Here is a 25,020-nt window from a genome sequence, read left to right on the forward strand (position 1 = left end):
GTCTGCTGAAGCCGTACCACCGCCACCCCGGCCCAGCACGCCTTCGTTCTGCATTAGCAGCACGCTAGGGATGCCACACCCCCTGCAGGAACACAGCGTACCAGGCTGAGAACCAGGCACTCAAAGGACACCAAAACGGTTTCTCCCTTCCCGTCCTTTTTCTGTTCGGATCTCCTTCAGCTGCTCACAGCCCCGCCTGGGCCGGGCGCCCGGCGCTGACACAGGCAGGGTGTGGGCGGCGGGGGGGGCTCGGCCGCCGCCGCCGCCGCCATTGGGCCGGCGAGGGGCCGGGCTGAGGGGGGCCGGGCTGCTGGGCTCGGCGGCCTCGGGGAAGGCGGTCGGGAGCAGCGCCCTGTGTTCGGAGCAGGCTGGGGGAGGCGTCGTTCGTCGCCGCCGGCTGCCGGGCACGGGAGGAGGAGGTGAGCGGTGAGGCGCGGCGGGGGGCGGCAGGGGAAGCTCACCTTATTCAGGGCGTGCTGAGGGGTTCGCGTCCCGGTTTGCAAGTATTCAGCTCAGTGGGGCGCCAGGCATGCATTCTTTCTTCTTGGGTTGCGGTGTTTTTTTCCTTTTTTCTTTCATCTCGGTATGGAGACTTTCCATCTGCCGTGAAGCTGCCACCCTGCCAAAGGGGCACCATACAGCTTGAACTATGGCTTAATCATTAACCGCAATTACTGCATGTTCTAGGCTATCTAGAAAAACTATTTTTTGTAGGTTAAATAGGTGCAGACTATCAGGATCAGATGGAGCATCTACAGCCTTGCTGCATGCACTTGGGCTGTAGCACCAGCACTGCCTTTTACAATGCCTTCATCTTGTTTGTCCCCGATAGACTTGCTCAGGGTTTGGCAACGTATCCGCTAGGAAAGTACAGCCTGTGCTCCAGCCAGCTGAAAGCCTAACTATTTACATCACGGCAGTTACAGCTCCATTTCCTATTCCTTGCTTGCAGAGAAAAGCCAGCCATTGCTGTTTGTACTTGCGTGGAGAAAAAGGACTTTTGAGAGATCTGTTTGATGGGAATAAACACATTAATTAATTATTTTGGATTAATCTTCCAAATCATGCTGTGGATACTGGGAAGTTTAAATATAGCTAGTTTTTCATGTTCTTTCAAGCTGACGGAAGTGAATCTGAGTGCGGGTTTCCTAAGTTGGCAGGCTTTGAATTTTGTCATGCTGTGCTTCACCATACTGTTGCTGTGAGTCAAGGGCAACAGAAAATAAACAGTCAAGAAAGTAAATGAGTTATTAAGCACCCGTGAGTATAGTGAAGTAAGGGTGAGATATTGCAGACATCCAGGAATAAAATGGAAGATCACTTGAAATTGACATTGGTCAGTTGCACTCAGCTGGTAGCCAAGGCCAATTTCATCTGTTACAGTATTGATTCCCAGCTTGTCTGATATTTATTGAGTGAACTGTTACGCTGTAAATGATAAATAAATACATATATTTCCTCACATAAGGAAGTGTATTCAAGATAAGCCAAGAGGCATCTAGAACTATATGCTTTGAGCTGTGAATGACAGGTTTACTGTAGGCCTGCAGAAAGCTCATGTCACAGCCATCTTCTAACAAAGCAACTGCTTACAAACCTACCTTTGACTGAAAATTTCTGCAAGCACAGATTTTGTGCAGGATTTAAAAAAAAATAGTTTAAAAAAAAATTCAAAACCACAGCTGCAATTGCTGTCTGGAATACAACAGCAGGCTGCTCCAGCCCTGAATAACTGTGTTTCAGGAGTACATGTATTGCTTGCTCTTTGCCGCTGGATTACATCAGATATTTGTGCCATTTGATGCATTAGCGTTCATCACAAGCCTGTTTATTTTTAATCCCTTCATTACAGTATAGAACATCTTTCACTTGTAATTCTGCTCTCGATAACTACCCAACACACCCACAAACATCTAGCAATAACAAGAGCAATTCCTGGCTGAAAACCTAGCAAGCTTAGTTTCAGGGATCTGGTGGTCCAGTTCAAACTTATCTGGTGCAACAATGTGGACTTATTACCCAATGCACCCCAGCTTGTTTGACTTTCATCATGTTAAGCATTATTCTGCAAATGGTTAAATAAGATGATCTCTGTATTTTTCAGCATCCTAGATGAATAAGCATTAATCAGTTTCTAGCTGTGCTAAGCCAGCTGGTGCGTTTAATGCATCTGGACCAGAAAAGACATCCAAATAAAAGTCAGTGGAAGAACTTGGTCTCCTTGTTTCCCAAGGGATCCCATTTCAGGGTTGGGTCTGAGTAGAGAACATCAGGCCAGACAGAAAGCTCAGAGCTGCATGGGCTCCATTTTGTGAAGTTCAAGTGAGTAATTGTACATGTCTATGGATACACTCTTAGTGGTTCCTGGCCTGAAAAAAAAAAAAATCACAATTCACTTCCCGAGTCTGTTTTGACAAGTAAAATGCAAGTACTAATGAAATGAAACAGAACGTAATGTCATGTCTCTTATGCAGGAAGTCAGCTCTTGGAACAAAGTCATTATCACTCTCACTAGCTCCATCACAACCTTAGCTACCTCTGAAAATACAGGCTATCCTGATGGAGGATTCCTTACTTCGATTTATCTGCAGCATTCCTTATTAGAACTGTAGATGTCGGCTGATCTGTGTAGGATTGTTTCTCGATGAGTCATGCAGATCGTTCTGTAGTCTCTTCTAGGCAGTGCTGTGCCATGCATGATTAGCAACCTCTGACTGTGAAATTGTTTCCTGAATGATATAACTGAAAATCCCCCTTCCTGTGCTGCTTCTTTCTTGATGGATTCTCTCTTTGTTCTTAGACATTCCAGCCACTGTCTTTTATTGCTGAACGTTTGTTCGTTCCTACGATTCTCTGTGAAGACAAGTTATGTCAACAGCTGCTTTAATCCATTTGGTAAGAAACGGAGGGTATCAAGTACGGAGAGCCCTTCTGACGTCCCGCCTCTTGCAAGACGAGAAGCGTCCAACGGTTGAGTGCTACAGTTCCACCTCTGAACGTCGTGCATCCCGCTTCGATCCAGATGGGAGTGGGCGACCTGCCACATGGGACACATTTGGCATCTGGGACAATCGCATTGATGAACCTATTCTCCTCCCACCAAGCATAAAGTATGGGACGCCAATTCCCAAAGTCAGCCTGAGCAATGTGGGCTGTGCTAGTCATATTGGCAAGCGGAAGGAAAACGAAGACCGCTTTGATTATGCTCAGCTGACAGAGGATGTCCTGTACTTTGCAGTTTATGATGGACATGGCGGGGTAGCGGCAGCAGACTTCTGTGCTAAGAACATGGAAAAATATATCAAGTAAGCGTGGGTTGAGTGAACATGTGGCAAATGACTTACCGTAGAGCTTCCTTCTTTAGGGCCAAAAACGCACTGTGGATGACACGCTGCTGCTAGTCATCCTCTGTTATACAGCCACTTAGTCCGAAAGGGGCAGCAGAAACACCAGATGAACACTTCCCTTAACAACAGACATGGCATCGAGTACTTCTCTGTGTACTCCCTGCCCCATGGAACAAGCCTGCAAAAATGAGAAAAGAGAATGTGATTGTATCCACCTTCCAGGAAAGGGCTGGAAACACAGAGCATGTGAATTGTCCCTTGTCAGGTGGGGGGCACTGCAATTGCTGACCTGCACAGCTTGTTGATGCTCCTCTGGAGCTCCATGTCACATGCGTGGGTGTTGGAAGAAGCACTTGATCTATTTACAAAATTACAAGATGGTGCTTCCAGTGCAAGTTGTTAATAAAACAGTATTATCTTTTCAGTGTAATCCAGCATTAATCAGGGAGGAAATAAGTCTACAGAAGAGATCGGTTAAGGTGAATATTTCTCATAAAAAAACAATAATTCTTTTGTTTGTTTCCAGAGAATTTCTTGCTCAGGAGGAAAACTTGGAAAACGTTTTGAACAATGCTTTTCTAGAAATAAACAATGCATATGAAAGGCATGCTCATCTGTCTGCTGACGGTAGGTAAAAAATACTCTGTTCTCTTAGAGGTGTGAGGAAAGACTATTTTCTTACCTGCTCAATAGTTTTGAACTAAGACATCCTAAAAACCTCTTGAAAACAGTTTTATTTAACATAGCTTTTTTCTCTATTCACTTACTGCAAACAAAACAATTATGCTTTACCTGCCTAAAAATGAAAAAGCTGTAAGAAGTCTAGGTCAAATTTACTGGGGAAGTTATTAATCTGAGTTTCGGTATAATCTTAACTGATTTTTTGTTACTATGATTCTGTCCAGAAAAGCATTTCTCAAGTTAGCAAGCAGTGATTTAAATTAGCAAGCAGCATAACTTTCCTGGGTGATAATTTTTTCATATATTTTTTGTCCCTGTTGAAGAGCTGTTATTCCCTTGAGCTGAAAGGAACACTGTCAAAAGTTCCCCTTTCTGACTTGGCCGTTGCAGTCAAGGAGGAATGTAAGCCACAATTAATACAACCAGTACTGCTTCTGCACAGAGAGAATCAACAGAGTAGCTGAGTATGAAAGGGAAAACAGCAGTCAAGAGGAAAACAAGGTTGGCTGTGGTAAAGCCAGCACTAGCACTTTTAGATTTCTTAGTCCTGGCTGTTCATCAAGTTCTCCTGTATATGTCTAGAGACTACACACGTCTGAAGTTCCAGTTAAAGCTCCTGGGGCTTATCAGGAGTAATTTGGGAAGGTCCTTGTCCCATTTCTGTCACAAGAGTTTCCTCTGCAATACGATACTACTTCAAGAGTTAGTTCACCCACTATGTAAAAAAACAAAACAAAACAAAACAAAAAAAAAAAACAAACACCACAGCAAAACAAACAAAAATCCAAACAACCAACCAAAAACCAAAAACCACCACCAACAACAAAGTGTCGCAGAGAGCTGCTGCAGATGCTAGTGATACAGCAGGTGGTTCTATAAGAGCATAAATGGGAAAAGCTTTCTGTCCAAGAAAGACATAAAACCAACAAGTCCTTTAGGAACTAAAGTTATACCATGTTTTTGGGCTACTTCTTTAAGCAAGTGAAAATAATCTATTATTGGAGTGGTTTCCTGCACTTAAAGTTCTACACAAACCTACTTAGACTTAAACATCTACTGGCAGGGCAGGAAGCGTGGCTGTTGCAGCACTATGAGGGAAGTACATCCTTCCTCTTACCTGATGCAAACTAACGTACCAGGAAAAGAAGTCCCAGGTTCTGAAATGCAGCCCTTAAAAAGGGTGGAATTTTATCTGTCAAGTTATTTTCTCCATTATATTATATTTTATAGTCAAGACAATCTCTATTATTAAAAAAATGTGGTAAAGAATCCCAAATGATTTTTGACCTATCAAGTCAGTTTCTGCAGAGCTAATGCGAGGCTTATCAGTAGAGCCAATAAGCTTTTGCATCCAAGAGTTTCCTTCCACATTATATTGGAAGCCCATTTTCAAGAAAACATCTGAATACAAGCTTATGTGCTTCACTGGATTGGGACCTTTCTGTTTTTAGTAACATGGTAATTAGTTTTATTTGTACTCCACCCCAGCCCTTCGTTATTAAGACAGCTCTTGGTTTTCCTCATTCCTGTGACCATTGTCAAGTTTCAGAGCAACTCCTTGACAAGGATGTTTGGCAACCATACTGAGTATACTATACTTTGTTGTTCTGAACACAGTTTCTGATTATAGCATTTTGTAGTTGAGACTTGAAGAAATGAACAAAGAAAATATTTGACATACAACTTGTGCAGCAAGCTGAGCATTTTGGAACTACTTGTTGCATTTTATCATACCATTTAACTCGCTAAGTAGGGCCCCTTACTGAAACAACGCAAATGCCAGCAAATTTATATAACAGCTATCAAGACATCAAACAAACCCTCTTTATTAAAAAAAGTTCAAGGTTCAAAAACATGAAGGGGAAAAGCGATCATTTAACATCTGCTGTGGCCGTGTTCTGCAAAGTACTCAGCGTTTCTTAGGTAGACTGAATGCCTGCATGCTCTCACAGGAGCCAGCAGGATCTGGAAGTGCCCAGTGCTCTCGGACGGTTGCCCAGCTGGAAATCAAGCTATAAGGGAAAGAGTGGAGCAGCACTGTGCACAGACAAGTGCAGATTTATGAACAAGGCATGCTTTTTGTTTATCTTCATAAAAAGTTCAATACTCTGATGACTATTTGGTGCTTATGTTTTTGTTGCTGCTTCTGTTTTTAAAGTTACATAAGATTCAATGCTTTGCATATATCCTTGTTAGAAGACTAATTCCAAACTGATTTAGTTTCCTGCCAAAAAATCCGAATAACCGTGGCTATTCTAGAAGTGATGTTCAAGAGAGTTGCCCAAGTTTTTTGAAAATGGTGGTTGGTTGCATAACACCAGGTATCTGGGATACGCTGGATGCTCATCAAGACCAACCTCTTTATGAATCTCTGCCAGAGCTCATCAAGTGCAAAAAATAGCTTAGTCTTGTTTCTACTGATATGCCTGCCAGAGTTTGTACGCTCCTTTTCACTGCATCTGTGAAAGATACAGCACTTGATCATGATCTTTACTCTGCTTTGAAAACATCTAACATGTGCCTGGCTGTTACAAGGACCATGATTCCCAGGACAAACCTCTAGAGCCAAAATTGCATGGATTTTGGCTAGCACAACGTTTATAATAATATTTGGGGGGGAGGGGGGGAGAACATTTGGCACACATGTAATAGGACTAGAGACATGTGTTGTCAGAAAATTTAGCTCTGTGTTCAAGAACACTGCTGCTTGAAGTTATTTGCAATTATAATTGGAAAATATGTACAGTAATACTTTCTTTGAGCTTTCAATAAAAAATACAGGTGTACGTATGCGTTCCAATATTGCTGCTGTGCTTGGCATGCAGGTTAACTCGTGCAGCTGGACTGCTATACTGACCTGCAGACCGTTCCAGTATCCCCTCTGACAGTTTTAGACAAAAGCATAAGGAACTTCCTCTGGCATATCAGGGATAAGCTGTCCCCCACATAAATCATTTCTCATAATTAAGAGCTCAGAGATATGCCTGAGCCTTGAAGCACAGTGTTTGATATCTTATTGGAAACTCCCTTTATTTCACTTCCACACATTCAAATATATCCAGTCACTGTTAAATCCCAGCTTATTTAACATACAGTATACAGTAAAGAGAGTTCACAATGAACAACCATATCATTATCCATGTGACAACCACTAACAGAGATGGACAGAGTTTTCTGTTACTTTTGACTGGTAGTAAAAAAAAAAAAAAAAAATAAATGTAAAAGCTGAATAGCTTTCCTGAGCAGGGACAGAAATAAACAAGTGAACCATGTGCTCGAGGCAGTTAGAACATCATTCTGGAGAAACAGGAAACAAACCCTGTCCCAGCCTAATACAGTCCTTTAAGGTACTGCAACTGCTTCTGTTGACTGCAGGCACAATCCCCCATGCAAAGAAAACAACAGGCCAGCATGCTTTCCATCGCCCTCCACATTCAGTGCACCCAACTCTAATCACATTGCTAGTCACTTCTGGAATAGCCATCTTAATAAAACTTAGTCAGGTATTTTCTGATGATTCTATATTTGAAAGGCACTCCTGCAACTTACTGAGTAAACAGCGTGCTGAGTAAACAGCGAAAGTCTTAAAAAAGAATTAAATTTAAAAAGTAGTTTTTTGTTTTATAATTCAAGCACATGATTATTCTTTCTTTTAATATGTTAACCTGCAACACTGAGGAAAAGGGAGAGCTGCAGAAATTTTGCTTAAGTATTGCATAACATCAACAACACAAAGACAGCTTTTTTAGTCAAGGGTTAAAACTCTTATCTAATCGAGGTAGAAGATGCAAATTACAATATTACAGGGGTGTTTCTTTGCATTTTGGCCAAAGGTCAGAATAAGTCATTCAGCACCCTTCATTAAAATGGCTCCATTTTAGTTGGTACTGGTCTGAACTCTCCATTTTTGTTTGATATTTATTTTTATTAGAAAACTACCTTGAGAAAACAGATTGGGCTGTATTTTGTTCTGAAAATTTTCTGTACAGTGGCTGCTGTTACCATACATGAGACAGCTACATCTTACACCAATGTATTTGTTTGGTTGACTTAGCAATTGGTTACTTACCAACATCCCCCCCCCCGCTAAAAAAAAAAAAAAAAAAAAAAAAAAAAAAAGCTTTGTTTTGGACTCAAGAACAACTGGTTTTGACACACAGTTTTAGTGACAAAGCAAGAGTGGCAGCAATTCCCATCCCTGGGCAAAATGCATGTGTAAGTCTCAAATATGGCCAAACTGGACTTCACACAGCTCATCAGGACTTCCTGTATACCCTGCAAAAGACCGCGTGGGTAAACCCAAAGTCACTACCCTCCCCTGTTTTGCAGCCCTTATTCTTTCATCTCCAGTGTTGCAGGTTTATTTTGTTTGAACAAAGTCCCTGGGTCAATTTCCTATTTGCCTCTGTGTACGTGTTATTTGTGGCAGACACTGTACCTGGTCAGCAGCTCTAGAACTGGAGGCCCTGGACACTATATGCTGGGCTTCAGTGGAAAGAGAGATCTGCTGAATTTTGTCCCAGGTGAAGGAGTCTGGCGGTTCCTAGCCTGGACTACTGGAAGGTTCACACATCCTCTTTGTCACATTAGTTGAGATGACTTGCAGTAAAAAATGTCCAGTGAGTGTTAAAAACCTATTGAAAGATCTTAGTTTTATAGTGATACTGTTAGGTAAACAAGATAAACCCTTTAATTTTAAAAAATGGTAGACGTGCTGATGCAATATATTTTTGTGTTATTAAATAACCTTGCAGCAGTCATAGTAAAGCATTAGAAATGTTCCCCCATCCTCACTCCTTTGTTTTGGAACTGTGCAAGAGATCACATAATCCCTTTAGTCTAATTAGATCCATGTTCTTCAACCTTACTCAGATCGTGAATTGGTCCCAGAGAAGTGAGCAGGAGTGGCATTTATTTTTCTCAAAGAGCCATTTAGCTCGTACACATTTCTAAGGAATGAGTCGCTATGACCATTACTGCAATTCTGTATGGTATCTTCGATTGCTCTCAAGTACCATCCCTCTGCTTCCTCATAGCAGCTCTTTTGGCTTTGATAGTTGGCACTGTAAAGATGCAGATTCACCTGAATGACCAAATATTTGCAGTCAATCATGAATGAACGACTATGGATGGTTACCATTTCTGAAACCATATGTGTTTGTCAGCATACTTCCAAAATAAGTAATGAGATGGGAGACTAGCAGCATTAATTTTGATGTCTATATAAAATCTATTTTCTTTGAAATAAACAAGGTCATTTTATGTAGGTTCTTCATGTCGCTTCTTTTTGCTGTTGGCTAAAACAGGTATTTTACTGTATCTACAAAAATTTCTGATTACACTGCTACTTGTTATTACCTTATTTTCATAATATGCCTCAAAGTGAGCCTGTACCAGACTAGTCCTTGCTTCCAACTAGAAGCAAGATGTCAGTGCTGACCTGAATACTCAGATGCTACAGCCATTTGCATGGTTTTGAATACAGTAGTCTGCATCGCAACTATAACGTAGTCCAAGATGTGTTCTATGCCACCATGGTGGATGTTTACCATCAACTTGTTGCTTAAGTTGGTTAACCAAGCCATCGCAGCAGTAATAATACCTGTTTTAAGTAATAACACAAGCTTAGTTTATATGGTTTTGAGAGGTTGTTTTGTTTCATGAGCTCTCTGCTTTCACCTTACAACAAGGCTCCATGCATCTCTCAGGGCCTTGTATGGTCCTGTCTCAGGTTCATGCCACCACCCTGGGGGCCAGTGCTGCAGGGCCAGGGACAGGAGGAGCGCACGTGGTTGCAGCCGAATTCTACAGAAGCAGTGGTGGGAACACCTTCAACCATTACTCATGTGAAAGTAGGAATATAAACCAGGGATTTTCATTCCTAAATTAACACAAAAATTCTCTGTGCAATGGGCTAGCTTTTAAAACCAATTTCTAGAAAACGCCAGACTACAAGAGGCTTACAGAGGGCTTTCCAAAGGGATTTGCATTGTGAATTTGTGGCAATTGCTGTTCCCAGCCAGGTGTTTTACTTACAGAGCTCAAGTCAGCAGGACTTCGTGTTTTCCAGCCAGCTCTCCCTAGCCAGCGTTGCATGTGATACTAGCTGCAAAAGTGCACTTCCCTTCAAAAAACATTGAAGTCCAAAATGAGAGCTAGGCAGTTCTTCTGGCATTTCATTCACCGCAGATAAAACCTCACATCTATTCTGAAATTAGGCAGACTGGTATTTTCTAGTTTAAGCATGTTCTTCCCCCACATCCTCACCCCTTGTAAGAAATTGCAACAAGAAAGTTTGCATTCAACAGTTAATCCAACCTGGTCGCTGAACACAGATAAGATCACTTCCTTGCCCTGTCAGAAGAGGAAGACAGCAGCTAGAGCTCTGGCTTGCCCTCTAGGCAGCAAAAATCCAAGTGATCCCACCTGTGCTAAGGGCAGATTGCCCAGAGGCAATCACCACTGCCAGGTGACCACACTTGTTTGCAATGTAAAGAAAGCAGAATGCAGCTCTGGCTTAGTACTGTGACCTCCGACAAATCTGTGTGGTCTGAAGAGAGCTGAGTCCCTTTCTCAAAAAAGCCAGTGCCTGCTGGCTGAACCCTTTGTCTCCTGTCAAACCTGGGGTAACTAGAAGTAGATTATTAATAATTCTGACAGCAACTGGAGAACCCTACAGACTGCAGTAGGGAATGATCTGGAGGTTCTCTTCTGGTGAACAACATGCAGCTACAATCACAATTACTCAGTTGCCCACTTTACCACCTAACAGAAGGAAAGAACTGTCAGCTTTATGGTGGGCTATCCATGCAGTCACTGTGTCCAGGGATAAAGACAATAATCCTGTATCTGGAGAAGAACCAGTGGAAAGTAAAACCTATTTGCTACAGGCTGAAAAGAAGCCACTGCACCTTATACTGCTTTTACTCCACTAGCCCTCTTTACATGGAGCCATGTTGTTGCACAGAAATACTTATCTTTTCCACTTCCTCTCTCTCTCCCCTACCTAAATCCTATATGCATGTTTACTCACTGTATTTTTAATAGATATATAGCTTTAGTTTAAACTTAAAAGCAGTTACTTACTGGTAACGTAGAGCACAAGTCTTTGGTTTAACCAATTGGCACTGTTACTGTCTTGTAAATGCTCCCATGCTTTAAGGCAGCGTTAAAACCTCTCTCTCTCTGATGTTTGTAGCAACTCTGATGAACTCTGGGACCACTGCGACAGTGGCCCTGCTCCAGGATGGTATTCAATTGGTTGTGGCAAGTGTGGGAGACAGCCGTGCCCTGCTGTGTCGAAAAGGAAAGGCTATGAAACTCACTATTGACCATACGCCAGAAAGGAAGGAGGAGAAGGAAAGGTACCCGGTGGATGATATTGTGGCTCCTTGGGGAAGGGCTTCAGTCAGTCTGTGCTGCTGCCAGGTTGGACCTGGGAAAAAGACTGGAGATGAACATAACACTCCAAGCTAAAGAGAAAGTGGCACAGCCTCTGTTACGTCATTTGCTTCCATTTAGGGGACTGGGTATTTGTAAAGTCCTATGCGAACAAAAACTGTCACAGCAGTAAGATCAGCATGGCTAGGACTGGGTACCGAGCCATGACCACACAGTTCAAAGACTTGTGCAAGAGTGCCAAGTGAAAGCCAAGACCTGAAGAACATACTGTGGTTCTCAGGTCAGGACAAAGCCTTCTCATTCCTTCTGTGGAACCCTTCAAACAGAAGAAAACAAATCTCAGTCTTTCCGCTCAGGTCCTCAGTACCCCATCCTGCATTAGCAGAGAGTGGCAGAAACTGCAGCTAACAGACGGGGGAATAAGTAACTCAGTCTGAATCAGTAACTCACATTTGCTTTCTCTTTTGTGCCTCTGGACAGGATCAGGAAGTCTGGTGGTTTCGTTGCCTGGAACAGTTTGGGACAACCACACGTGAATGGTAGACTTGCAATGACGCGGAGCATAGGAGATTTGGATCTTAAGAACAGTGGTGTGATAGCCCAGCCAGAAACAAAAAGGGTTCAGGTAAAAGAAGGCCTGGTTAACAGGGACAGCAACATTTGGATTAAGGGGCAACATAGATATTTAAAGCATGTAGTGGTAACCACTCAGTGTACACAGGTGGAACCAATCTTTGATTTTTTTTTTAGCGGTGAAGTAATGCAAGACTCATTCTAATTAAGTTATTTCAGATTAACACTTAAAGGCAGAAGACAATTTGGACCTAGTAGTAAATTCAACCAGGAACCAGGTTAACTTCTAAATCCCAATTATCACAATATAATATAGGATAAGTGAAGAAAGACCATGTGTGATATCCATTACTGAAATACCAAGCTGTCAAATGGTTTGGAGCTTGCGGTCAGATACCTAATTTTGAGGATAATACTGATACAAAGTCATCACTGAGAACAGTGCAATATGTAAAGGGTCATACACCTGGGAGGAAAGGAAGAGGGAAGGGCAGTTACGTGCGTCTTAACATAGCTCTACAATTGTCCAGAAAACAGGTTAACAACTAGGTATTCGGCACAGCTGCATTCGTGTTTGCATGAAGAAAAAAACAAGGCTCTCATCTTAGGTCATATTCTTTTTCATATTTTTCCCCAATGCCCATCCTGGGGCATGAGGAACTTTGTGTTCATTTGCTCTCAGTCCAACACAAAGCAGTGGCTTGAGGGGCTTAGGAGATGACCGCAGCACTTAATGTGTCTTTACTGAAATCCTTAGTTTAAGGAAGCATTTTGTTTACTGGGCAATGTATATAGCATTGGACTTTTGGCCTCAGTGTATTGGGAGGGCTGCTTCTTAGAACAGTTAGTTCTCATGCACAAAGAACAGGCAGAACTCCCAGAAAAATTGCTTTGCAACAGAAGGTAAAAAACAAAACAAACGCAAAAAAAACAACCAACCAAAATCAACCGAAAAAAATCAAGGCAACGGTTTTACCTTGCAGCACTCTCTCTACTGTTGTGCATACTTTGTGCCTTTATTTCAGTTACATCATGCAGATGACAGCTTCCTGGTCCTTACTACAGATGGTATTAACTTCATGGTGAACAGTCAGGAGATCTGTGACTTCATTAACCAGTGCCATGATCCTGCTGAAGCTGCCCATGTTGTTACTGAGCAGGTAATGCCAGGGTTTCTCGAAGCACCAAAGCTCTGATGCAAAGGTAATGCAGCTGACTGATGACACAGACTGCAGGTGCTCAGTGTGCTCCGTTGGGTCCTTTTCAGCACATGGCAAAGACAAAAGCAGAAAACTAAGCTATGAAGAAATGGTTGTTTACTATTGGTGCACTTGTTTTTGTTTTTGTTTTTTGTTTTTTTTTCTTTTTGTATTTCAAAGAGAAAAAACACAACCATGCATTCAGTAGTGAATTGAACTATTCTGGTTTACATGGCCAGTAGTCTAGTTGTCTGGCCTTTCCTTCCCAGAGTCTTGCCATATCCTTGCCAGAAACATACAGACATTTCAATTGATGCACTTAGTTCATGAGCCACAGAACTGTGCTGGACAGTAACTGCAGTTTACTGCAGTGCTGAATGTCATCAGCACAGACAGAAATAGTCAGTTTCTCACTAAGGTTCTGAATGGTGGCATATCCCATGGAAAGCTCTGAGGTATACAAGAACCTGCAGCATTAGAGATGGGAAGAAGCAAGGAAGTGTCAGGTCTGAGAGCATGCTGTCCCATGTGTCAGATACTAGTTTCCCTTTCTAAGCAAGATGATGATGCTAACAACTTGTTTCTTCTCTCAGGCAATGCAATTTGGCACTGAGGACAACAGCACGGTTGTCATAGTGCCTTTTGGAGCATGGGGAAAGTATAAAAACGGCGAGATCAACTTCTCCTTCAGCCGCAGTTTTGCCTCCAGTGGGAGGTGGGCATGAAGTCCTGCCACAGCTATCCTTTCCTGCAATAATCTGGACACAGTGTGCTACAAGAGAGCACATCCATCTGTTCATAAACTGGCTGAATGTCTTGTTCATCTCTCCTGTCTTCAGTGTTACGAAAGATGCCACCGCTCCCTCGGTGCGTAATGTCACATTACTGCTTGCAGTTGATTGCATTTTACTGTGCTTGTTTATTCAGATTGGCATTGAGGCAGCTATTTCTTTGGGTTTCTAGTCCCAGCAGCTCTTCACACCTCTTGGTTCACATAGACAAGTCTCTAGGCCTCCACCTGAGGCTGGAGCTATTGCACATTTGTTGCACACCAACCTGTATTACCTAGGACTCTTAGTTACCTGGCAGCTGTGAAAGTCTGAGACTGAGCCATGCACCATCTTCTTTGTACATTAATCCACAGGGGAACAAGCACACAGTTTTCCTAGCGAGACAAAAAGAGGTTTTGTTGTTTTCCTCTGCCGTACAGCCACCCAGAACTCCCCGTGTTTCCAGAAGGAGGTGAAACACAAAGGGGAGGTTTCAGAAGCAATTAGTCTGTGGTTATATTCTGGTGCCATTGGCATTCAGTGTTCCTGAACAACATCCTAAGACAGTGCTGCTTTGCAGGGCTTTAGGCTCTCACTGATGTTATCTGCCATCCTTCAGCTCCCAAGAGACAGAGCAGGCTACAGCCATGTGCTGTTGGACAGAGAGGAAAGTCTCTCAATTGGGTCTAAAGCCTGTACCATCTCTGTGGACCATGCAGCAACCCCTTGCACTGCATTGTCTTTGGTGTGCCAGTGGCTTAACAGAAGTGTGTAGGAGGGAAAAAGCAGCACATTTTTTGAATTGCTGAGACTCCCATCAATTTCAATGTCCTTTTTTTTTTTTTTTTTTCTGTTCTCCTTTTTTCCCCCTAAGAAAAAAAGAAACATTTCAAAGAGTTTTCTATTCAAGATTCCTTAGATGTCTAAGAAATGAGTTTGTTTATTATTTCTTCATAAATATATGAGCATTTTCCTGCCCTCTGCTGAAGTTTTTTTTCAGTTAGTCAGGATGTCCTGGGTCTCCTCGTGGTATACAGAGAGGTGTAAAATGCTCAAAGCAAGAAAGCTAGAGAAATGAGTGAGCATTTTAATAACGTACAGTAATCTTTGTAAGTTTGGGGGATTTGTTTCTAGTGGGTGTCAGATATTGGGACACCAAAAGGTAGTTTTGTTCTTAAAGGAAATGTATCTGCTTCCCTTTCTGTTGGGAGTCTGTGTCCAGCAAGGCCAGAGCTCTGAGCCAGCTCAGCTCGCCACTGTGACAAGACTGCAGGTGACGTGTCAGCGTGTTGGCAGCAGGCGAAGAGCTGTCCCAGCATGGCTCCATCAGACCTCATTCTTCCTCTGCTCCAAATAAGGCATGCAATTCCTGTGGCGTCTGAATCACCCTGCTGTAAGGAAATAAGGGCAGAGGAAAAATCAGGCTCTTCCCACATTTGCAACAGTAGATTTTAGCTGTTTCCAACCATGCCATTTTACATACCAAACAAACCAGCCAAACAAAATGAACAGAAGTGAGCAAAATTGCCTGATACTAAACCACCTTACACCAAGGAAAAATATTTCTGAGATGCCTGGTCTGATTCTCATTTTTGAGTGTGACATAGGCATCTTCATTATTTTTAGCCCTTTGCAGGTCCAGGGTTACAACACAGATAGTCATTCCACATGTTCTTCCTTGCCTCTGGCTGCAGGCCTAGGAGCACCCTGCAGAGCTCAGCATTGTACCGACAGCATTAATTCTCTGTGTTTAAAGAGTATGCTCATTTTGTCCCATTGCTTGGTGTATTGTATGGTATGTATAGTGTCAATATTCGGTTCATAAGTATAAAAAACTCATGAATCAGTATTTGTAAATCTCTATTGTATTTGTTGCTGTTGCCCAGGCATCTTGAATGAGTGTGTCATTGGTTTACAATTATAATCCCTTCTCTCTCCCCAGAATTGCCCCAGCACTGGGGTTCAGTCTTCACCTGAGATCAACATGTTTCATCCTGGGCTCAGCCTTGTTTGCGTGAGGCAAAAGGTCACTTTTGATTGAGAACTTCTAGTTCCCAGCCTGTGGTAGGTTTGAAAATCGCCACAGCCTGTTTGTAGTAAAACCAGCAAGAGACAGCCTCTCCTGATCCTGAGCACTTGCAGAGAGGAAACACCTAACAGAGGTTTGGAGAGCTGTGCTGGCAATGTGGTTTTGACCCATGTGCACTGCAACCTGAACTGGTGACTCCCACTGAGGAGCTAACCTGCTGAAATAGCAAGTGTGATAGCTCTCAGCTGAGGGTTAGCCACAGCATGTAGCCATCTTACTCTGGGCAGAGGAAGGGTTAGAGTCAGTTCTGCAGAGGGAGTTGCTGTGGAGGCAGTTTTGGTGTCAAGTGTCAGACAGGCATGAGCAGCAGCATAGGGATTTGGACAAGACCCATCAACACATTCAGTGGCAAACGCCAGTATCCAGACAGAAGATGTCAAGGGCGCCGGGGGTGTTTGTGACAAGTACGTGTTTGTTTTTTTGAGCAGTACTGGATACTTGCCAAGCTGAATGCGTAGTATGAAATGCAGGCTGGTAATGAGTAACACTGCAAATCAAGAGCAGGTGCTCTGAGGAATAGCCTGGCAGTTAAAATAACTTCCAAGCATTGACCTATATGTAAAATGAAATCATTTTTATACTAACTGGAGATTTGGGGGCAATTTTTGTTTTTTCCCTATCTGTTAGAAAATTTCATAGATAACGAAGTTGTTGGGCACTTTTATTTCCTCTAACAGACTGGTTGTCATCTCAGAGGAAAGATCCATCCATAACTGCTTCTGTATTATAGAAAGGAAGGGATAAGACAAAGCTTTCCAAAATACGAGGTGATTAGATATTACTGCCTGTATACTATCACAGGAAAACTTTGGCTACAAAGTTTATCTAGTTCAGTGTTATCTAGTGCAGCCTCCTGCTCAAAGCAGAGCTAATTTCAGAGTTATATCCTGCTGCAAAGGGGCATCTCCCGACACTGAAACGTAGTGACTGAAAGTGGATGGGAATAAAGATTTTAGCATGCAGTGCAACCTGCCTGTTGAACCACTAAAACACATTGAAGTTGAAAGATTACCAGTAGGTGAAAAACAACAGGCACTTTGTATAGCTACCAGTGAATTTCACAAATCAATTAGCACATGTATCTAACAGATACTAGTTGTTTTGCTCTATGCAAAAGTTAATGAGCAACTGACAAAAGACTACAAAGATGCATTTCTTATGCACAGGTTGTTCCCTGCCTGTTCCCTCTAGTTTTCTGCATCTCATTCTAAAGTAAACAAACTACCAATTAAGACAAAATTCCTTGCCAAGTGGCACAGTATTCTGCCCAGTCCTCTCTCCATTAAGCACAGAGGCACCTTCACACTGGTTTGTGGGGATTTCTGACTTCATTTTTTGCACTGCCAGACTCTTAAGTGCCAGTCAGAATCATCATTTTGTACAGACACGCCACTACCAGGATCTTTCTCCTCAACAACATCCTTGCCTTTTCCTGCAACCATGACAGTAAACTCCCTTGGGATTTAAATGGCAACTGTGCCAAACTTTGTTTTTTTCAAGGAAATCAGGCAAAACCTGCAGTGTCCTCAGTGATGGGTTCTTCAGTCATTTGACACTTCTTACTGAAGAGTCGTTCAAATAGTCCCAGCATTTCCATTTTAGTTTTGGGGCTATTTGGGCACCAATAGCACATAAACAGAGTGGGCTTCGCCAACGCCTTCAGTGGGACTCAGTGTATGGCACTGAAAATCTCTTGCATGGACTATGAAAGTTGGAAGAATCAAGTTATGTCATGGTAAACACAACTGTCTTGTCGTCGTGGCACCAGGGGATCAAATTAGCAGCACCCTGGATAATACCCAGCAAAGGAACCTCTCAGCACCTGGTCCCCCACCAGAAATACGTACTGATCTGCTCTAATGAAGGTGTGCTTGTATTTTTTTTTCCTCCCTAGTCAGCAGGCCTCCTGCTACTTACAGCAGCTCTACAAATTATCAGATTGAAGCCACAAAAACATGCAAAATTATCTTGCCTAGTAGAGGGTTTCTTTTAACTTGAGGGAATAAAAGCTAATTGTCTACAACAAAAAAGCTAATTATCTACTGTCTACAACAATAGTTGCCTATCAAAAGGGTTTATTATTGCAGGATCTACTTGTATCTTAAATTATGAATGAAATTCAACAGAATCTCAATTTGCTCTCTAGCTCTCTTTCAACTGTTGTATCAATTAAAAGAATTATTTTTTTTCTTAAATTGTAAGCTCAACTGAACATTAAAGGTTACCTACTGAACAAACCACAGCAAGTTTTTTTTTTAGTTTTTCCTGCCTTTTTTGAGCTGGATTCTGAACTCTGTGAGATCTATCTAGTAAGCATTATTTTCTTGCCTGAACACTCCTCCTGGAACAGTGCTACTTCTCTAACATACAGGTACTGCAGGAGGGTGGTCTGCAGGTATGGAAAAGCAAAAAATGTTGTCCAGCTTGTTACTTGTTTTTATTGTGAAGACTTGGAAGGCACAGGAGGCCTGTTGGTGGATAATTTACTAGGAGAGCTGTTCAGACTGCAACTGGAGTTGCAGCCTGGTCTCTCTACCACCCAGAAAGCGGGGTTTCATGCTTCATAGAGGGAACTCTCTACAGTAGAACCTCATTTGCAGCCATGATAGAGGAAAGCAGGTCTGTCTGGAAGGTGATGGTAGTGCAAGAAATAGAAATGAGGGTGAGCTGTAACAGCTTATTTAATGCACTGCCCTCTTTAACAACTAGTCCTGTTTTGTTTGAAAAGTTCAGGGTTGGTGAATAACCATGTAGCACTGTTTGTGGTTGAGAGTGGGGATGAGAGAGAAATTAGACATTACTGCCTTTTATGTATTTGGGGAAATGAAAATTCTGAGGAGCTGAGAATCACCACAGGATTCTACACGAATTGGGGTATCAGATGACCTTTTCTGTCTCAGCAGGCATATGTGCTGTTGTCAAAGGCATCAGGGTTTCTAGCTAAGGCAGTAGCACAAAACAGTAGTTAAACTGGTATAATAGTCATTTCTGTTAAGGAAGATCACTTATGCACTTATAGGTCCATTGATCACGTACCAAACCAGATGAACATACATTGTAGCAACTCCCCAGCTTGGTTCTGAAGCTGCTGTTTTTAATGCACAAATACCCACTGGAGTTCCCCCTTTACCCAGCACATCAAATGCTTGGGCAGTGGCGTGTGTCATAACTTTCTACAGACAAGTAGAATTGCATATGTTCATTTCACAGTTTGCCTTAGGACTGTCTATAATTCCTGAGGTTTGATGTTTATGTTTGGTGTAATCATTGTCCATGATTAATCTACTTCATTTTATTGAAATATTAATTTCCCTTCCCCCACCTCCCTCATTATTTGATTTTTTTTTTAAACAACATCTGTCTTCAAATTTGTAACTCATATACTCAAATGTACAGTGGGACAGAAAGGCTGTACTGGAATGCTTGAAAAAGATCTTTAAATAAAGAATTTGCTTCCAGAGTTGTATCACCACAAATGTAATATTCTTTTCCCCACCATACACTGCCAACTATTTGTTTTGTTTTTCAAGCTCTGTTGTGACTGTCATGATAACCCCAAGCCTTAACCTCTGCCATAAAAAGCTTTTGATAAGCAAAGCTATGCCTACAAAGGCATTCAGCCAGCAACAGCCCGTGCAAAGGCTGTGCAAAACATCTCTGTGCTGTCAGCATCCTCTGCCGGCTTTATTTTGTCAGGGCCAGTCCTTTTCAAACAACTTTTCATTGGTCAAACAACTTTGCATATAACAGCAACAGCAAACACCCAGAAACTTCCATGCCTTAATGGCTGGAGAACAAGCAACCCCAGACGGCATGGAGTCTCCTGAATCACCCTTCTTTGTTCCCTCTAAACTCTTCACATTCCTGATGGCCTCATCGTTAAGAGTCTAATGTTATCTCAACCACGGGGCTTTCCAACCCCCATGGCCACATTCCCAAAATCTCCCCCTTTTTTTATTAATATCAACCATTTTCTCGACACGAATTACCACTCCATATATAACAGTAGTAAGGGTCTTGTAATCACTGCTTCAAGTAAATTTTAGAGACAGGGTGTTGAGAAACCTGGTGGACAGTTTTGCCCCTTCCTCATACCTGCCCTTTTGAAGTAGTTGCGAAATGGCTGCCAGGTTAGTCTGTAATCAGAGCATTTGTCCCATAATGAGTGTCCCTGTGACCTGCTGGTTAATTTACACCATCTGGAGAGGAAGGAGGTGGCTGTGTTCCAGCAGCACCATGGCAGTTCCCTGCCCAACCTCACCAAGATAGTAGTGGGAGAGCAAAAAAGCAGTGCTTGCTCTGGCATGGCACATTCAGAGAAGCTGGGCCGCTGGGAAGGGCTGGAAGCTTTTCACAGGAGCAGAGGGCAGCCTGCATCAACGTACTCTCCATAGCCCACCTGCACAAGGGGTCGTGGCTGATGACACATGGGTTTCCTCACTGCTGTTGGGCAAGAGCCTTGCTCTGTGTGCAAGCACAGACATACATCAATATTTGCATTCGTAACCTATGCTCCCCCAGAAGATGTTACCTGTCATGCAGCACTTTAACCTCTCTGCAGCTCTCCCTTGAACTGAATCCCTGCCCCTGGGAGGTCCCTCTGCCCCACAGAGCTGCAATGGAGCCCAAGGCAGGCATGATTGCAGCGAGCTGTCATGTCTCTCACCAACTGTGATCTTATGCTGGAGAACTGGATGCTGGATGCCTGTTGAGGATTTTATGGCTCCAACACCAGCATTTGAGCTGCCCTCAATCTTGCAAGACACTATTCTCACGGACCCAGGTTTACAGTGGAGAGTTCACAGAAGGCTGTGGCTTTGCTATTGCATCCTTAGCAGGGCTTTTGTACACCACAGCCCCAGAGCTGCCCCCTGTGCCGCACAGGATGTTGCCTTGTAGGTCTGCTCGACCCATGCCACAAGCCAGTCTCTCTCAGCCCGCCCCCCTACCCCCAACTCCCAGTACCCCTCAAGCCCCCAAACACAGCAGGAACCACATCACTGCTCCCCACATGGATGTGCTGCTTGGATGGATAAGGCTCCTTCCACCCTTCTGCCCTTGCATCCCAGAAGAGAACTGATTTAAGCAAAATAGGTTTCAGTGCCTTCCCTCTCCCCCCCAACCCCCCCCAGGAAGGAAAGATGAGGCTCTAAGAGAATCACTCGGCTCCAAGACAACTTGCCACATCTATTCCTGTCCCAGCAGCTATCCTTCTCACCCAGACAGTACCCCTCTTGCCAAAACAGCTACTTGTCACCTCTCTGCACTATACAGTCACAATCACTTTTAATACTACTCTAGCTGTAAGGGCAATAATTAATAACACAACATTTTCTGAAAAGAGTAGCATCCATTTCTTTCTGCAGCCTAAGAGCAGTATTTGGTTATACTGAAACCTGCCTGATACAATGAAAAATCCAACTTAAGCCATCTTCTCCATCCCATTGTGAACTTACATTGCTGAATCCCAGACTAAAGCTTTTTGGATAGACCTGTGCGGTGCCAGGAGTTAGACTTGATGATCCTTATGGGTCCCTTCCAACTGTTATAAATGAAGTCTCAACTCAATCTGAATTTTGTAATATTTATACTTATAAAAGGTATAGAAGGCAAGTAAACAGTGCTGAGTGTGCGGGGAGTCTACGCTCCACCAACACGCACACACAAACATCAAACATTCTAAATATACAGAACATTGTTTTACATACTAAACCTGAGTATGCCTATACATATGTACAACCAGGAAAGGTAACAAACAATCCTTTAAGTTCCATGACTTAACAGTCTCCATTTTCCATTCCTTTTGAGCAGTATGTCTTGCTTTAAGTTGTCAAGCAACTCAGCCTTCAGGCCTTACGTATCCCGTTCTTCCCAGATCGAAGAAAAGCATATCCATCTCCTTTTCAAGGCCATCGAGGCCTGGGTCAAAAGGCACGTCCAGGTCACCAGGGGGTGTAACAGCAAAGGCCTGCGATGGCAGTAGCGGTGGGGGGGGCGATGGTGTAGCAGTCAGATCAGTAAAGGAGCCCACAGCTCCCTCACTGTCTGGCAAACCACACGTTTGTGATTGTGGCCTCACACGGCTCTTTAAGGCCTCAGAGACTGCTCGCCAGGTGCCAAGGAATCCCACTGCAACCTTGTCGGTTTTAGTTGCAGAGTCCCACACCTTGACATTATTTTGGTCCCATATTTCAGGATCATAAGCTGTCTGATTGTTAATAAGGAGAATAAACTGTAAGGTTACCAGGACAGTCTTTGTTTCTAAGGACGTATGATTCCCCATAATGCGCAGCTGCTTACCAGCGAGGGGCAGTTGTGTGCATGGCTCCACTTCTCTCAGCTTGAGCTTCTTCCCAGCTCCGCTGCGCCCATTTCCAGCAACTTTCAGTACGAGCTTCTCTGAGCAGTTTGCCGAGTTTGGCCGAACCGATCTTCATGAGGTGATCAATGTGCCTGTTCCCGTCCTGGTCTCCGTTCCGCTAGCCTGTTCCTTTTCATTCCTTCTTTCTGCCTCCCCATTGACGACATAGCTTCATTACATCGCGTTGCCTTTTTTTTTTTTTTTTTTTTGTCTAGAGGACAGGCTCCTCTCTTATACCCTTCTCTCCACAGCAGTTCTTTTCAAAACAACTTTTCATTGGTCAAACAACTTTGCATAAAACAGCAACAGCAAACACCCAGAAACTTCCATGCCTTAATGGCTGGAGAACAAGCAACCCCAGACGGCATGGAGTCTCCTGAATCACCCTTCTTTGTTCCCTCTAAACTCTTCACATTCCTGATGGCCTCATTGTTAAGAGTTTGATGTTATCATTAACCACAGGGCTTTCCAACCCCCGTGGCCACATTCCCAAATCTCCCCCTTTTTTATTAATATCAACCATTTTCTCAACACGACTTACCACTCCATATGTAACACAACTTGGGATATTCTATGATTCCCACTCGCTTTGAAACCAGACGGGGGCTGGCTTTGCCAAACCCTTCTCCGTGCACAGTAGCAGTCAATATCAGCATCCTTCACTTCCTCTCCCTGGTCACCAACACATGACTACAGCCATTTTTTGACAGGACCGGGTGGCCCTGGAAGACAGAAAGCGGGCTGAACTAACAGCTACCTGGCCAGTGTTCTGGCTCATGCTCAAACTCAGTTTGCTTTTACCACTTGCAGACCTTTCTCTGCTCTTTACCGTAAGCTGACCAGAGCAACCTGAGATGAATTTCACTGCAGTCAGGAGAAAAAAAACAATACATTCAAAGCCCACAGCATTTGCAGACTGAACTTCCTGTGAGCTTCATGCAACAGGAGCCCGGTAGTTCAAAGCCCTGCTTTCCCACTCCACCTTTGGTGGCGTTACACACAGCCTGGGACCAGCAGGAGATAGTGCAGCCCTGGCAGCAGGAGGCTGACCTGAAAACTGAGAAGAGGGACCCTTCAGCAAGGTGGGGAGCACCATCACTGTCTAAACTGAGATAGGGAAGAAATTAAACACAACCTGCACATGCTTTCCCTCTCTTCAGACTATGCCTCAACAGGACTTTGACTCTTTATCAGAGAAATGCAAAGTTTTCAACTATTAGGACAGTGGATGTTGTCCATTGCAAATCTTGATTCCCTTTGAAAAACGTTTTTCACTTTCTTTTTTCTTGAAGAAAAAAAAAAAAAAAGCCTGTTACACATAGCTACGTGCTTGCTTTCCATGAAAGCCACTGGAGGTCCCCACCAGAAGCTAGGGAGCGTGGCAAGCCGTACGGTGAAGTCTTCCCAAGGTCTGTGGGTTGGTGGGTGTGAGCATCAGAGCTGCTCTTGCCCAAGCCACACGCCCTCTGAGGCCACCCAGCACAGGCAAAGACAGGGCTGGGACCCTAACCCTCCAGAAATAATGCCCAGTGCACTCCCCAGCAAACACAAGTGACCACCCGCATTCCCCCGGCCTTTTTTTCGCTAAAAGGAAAAAAAGATCCCACAAGCACATAGTAATGTGTATTTTCTTGTAGGTTCTGTGAAAGACAAAGTGCTCACTGTAAATAAACAGCCAAACTCCACTTCTGGCTTGACACAACTTCTAGGAAGACCAAGAGACTGCATTTGAACTCCCTTTGGGTTTATGTCCTACGCAAGTAGCCTTAAAGGCATCTGCTGATGGATGATCAGACTAGTGGTTGTCCTCATGAGGATTTTATGGGCTGCCCAGCATCAGCAGGACTGCAACTCATCATGCCTCAATCCCAGCAGTAATGCAAATCCGCATCCCAATGGAAGGACACCGCCTGGTTCAGTCCCCTACCAGCTGGCTGTTCAGCATACGCTAGCAGCTTGTCCACCACAATGAGCTGAAGTGCCAAGGGAAATAGAAATTCAGTTATTAATTGAATGGGCACGGCTCAGACTAACCCCTTCCAGCTGACTGCAGGCAAGTGCAAAGGAATGCTAATCCCCCTGGTCACAGAGGAAGGCCTGCTGCATTTCCTTACACTAATAAGGACCTTCCAAAGCAGGTGTTAGCTCACCTTCATTTATCCTTGCATGTTGCTCAGCCCTACCACTGAAGTTACGGTTACGAGGGCCCTTTTTTAGGCAAACTGCAGAAGTAGCTACTGAATTTTGATCAGAGGAGCTTGATTTTTTCACCAACTTTTCAGTCCGGTCCATCTTATCAGTTTCAATTTAAGGTCAAAAAAGAAGTTTACAACAGATTTCACACAACACTTCTTTCCCACAGCTAGAAAAAAGTATCTATTATAATGCACTGAACCTTTCTCAAGCCTTTCTTCTTATTTAATTTACTTTGAAATCAGATTATGTAGCCAGTTCAAATAACAATATTCACACAGAGAAGACTACAAATTAGACAGCTGTGTGGCTGTGCTCCAGTGTTATCTCTCACTCCTACCACTGCTTACTCCGCCAGACACTCAAGCCAGCCAGGTTCAAGATGAAGACTTTCAGCACCCAAAGC

At 43.4% G+C, this 25,020-nt stretch overlaps 1 protein-coding gene across 2 annotated transcripts; it reads left to right on the forward strand.

The window, feature by feature from the left end:
* The first annotated feature begins 282 nt into the window (after nt 1-282).
* PPM1K (protein phosphatase, Mg2+/Mn2+ dependent 1K) lies at nt 283-19,518 on the forward strand. Of its 2 annotated transcripts, XR_014618353.1 has the most exons (8): nt 283-419; nt 2,801-3,305; nt 3,874-3,974; nt 11,227-11,392; nt 11,910-12,054; nt 13,028-13,162; nt 13,795-14,068; nt 15,914-19,518. XR_014618353.1 is itself a non-coding variant. In XM_084285572.1 (7 exons), exons 2-7 carry the CDS (start codon nt 2,869-2,871, stop codon nt 13,924-13,926), a joined length of 1,116 nt encoding a protein of 371 aa, XP_084141698.1. In that variant the 5' UTR covers nt 283-419; nt 2,801-2,868; the 3' UTR covers nt 13,927-19,518. The 2 variants fall into 2 exon arrangements, 1 of the variants encoding a protein (XP_084141698.1); XM_084285572.1 differs by having other exon boundaries at nt 13,795-19,518.
* Nucleotides 19,519-25,020: the final 5,502 nt, after the last annotated feature.

The sequence above is a fragment of the Netta rufina genome (assembly GCF_964035555.1).
Source record: "Netta rufina genome assembly, chromosome: 4".
Classification (NCBI taxonomy): Eukaryota; Metazoa; Chordata; class Aves; order Anseriformes; family Anatidae; genus Netta; species Netta rufina.

What these genes read in the sequence shown, in the direction of transcription:
- PPM1K (XM_084285572.1), top strand. Translation starts at nt 2,869, where the DNA reads ATGTCAACAGCTGCTTTAATCCATTTGGTAAGAAACGGAGGGTATCAA. An exon ending in AACATGGAAAAATATATCAA is followed by an intron (nt 3,306 to 3,873) that starts GTAAGCGTGGGT and finishes GTTTGTTTCCAG; the next exon opens with AGAATTTCTTGCTCAGGAGG. An exon ending in TGCTCATCTGTCTGCTGACG is followed by an intron (nt 3,975 to 11,226) that starts GTAGGTAAAAAA and finishes TGATGTTTGTAG; the next exon opens with CAACTCTGATGAACTCTGGG.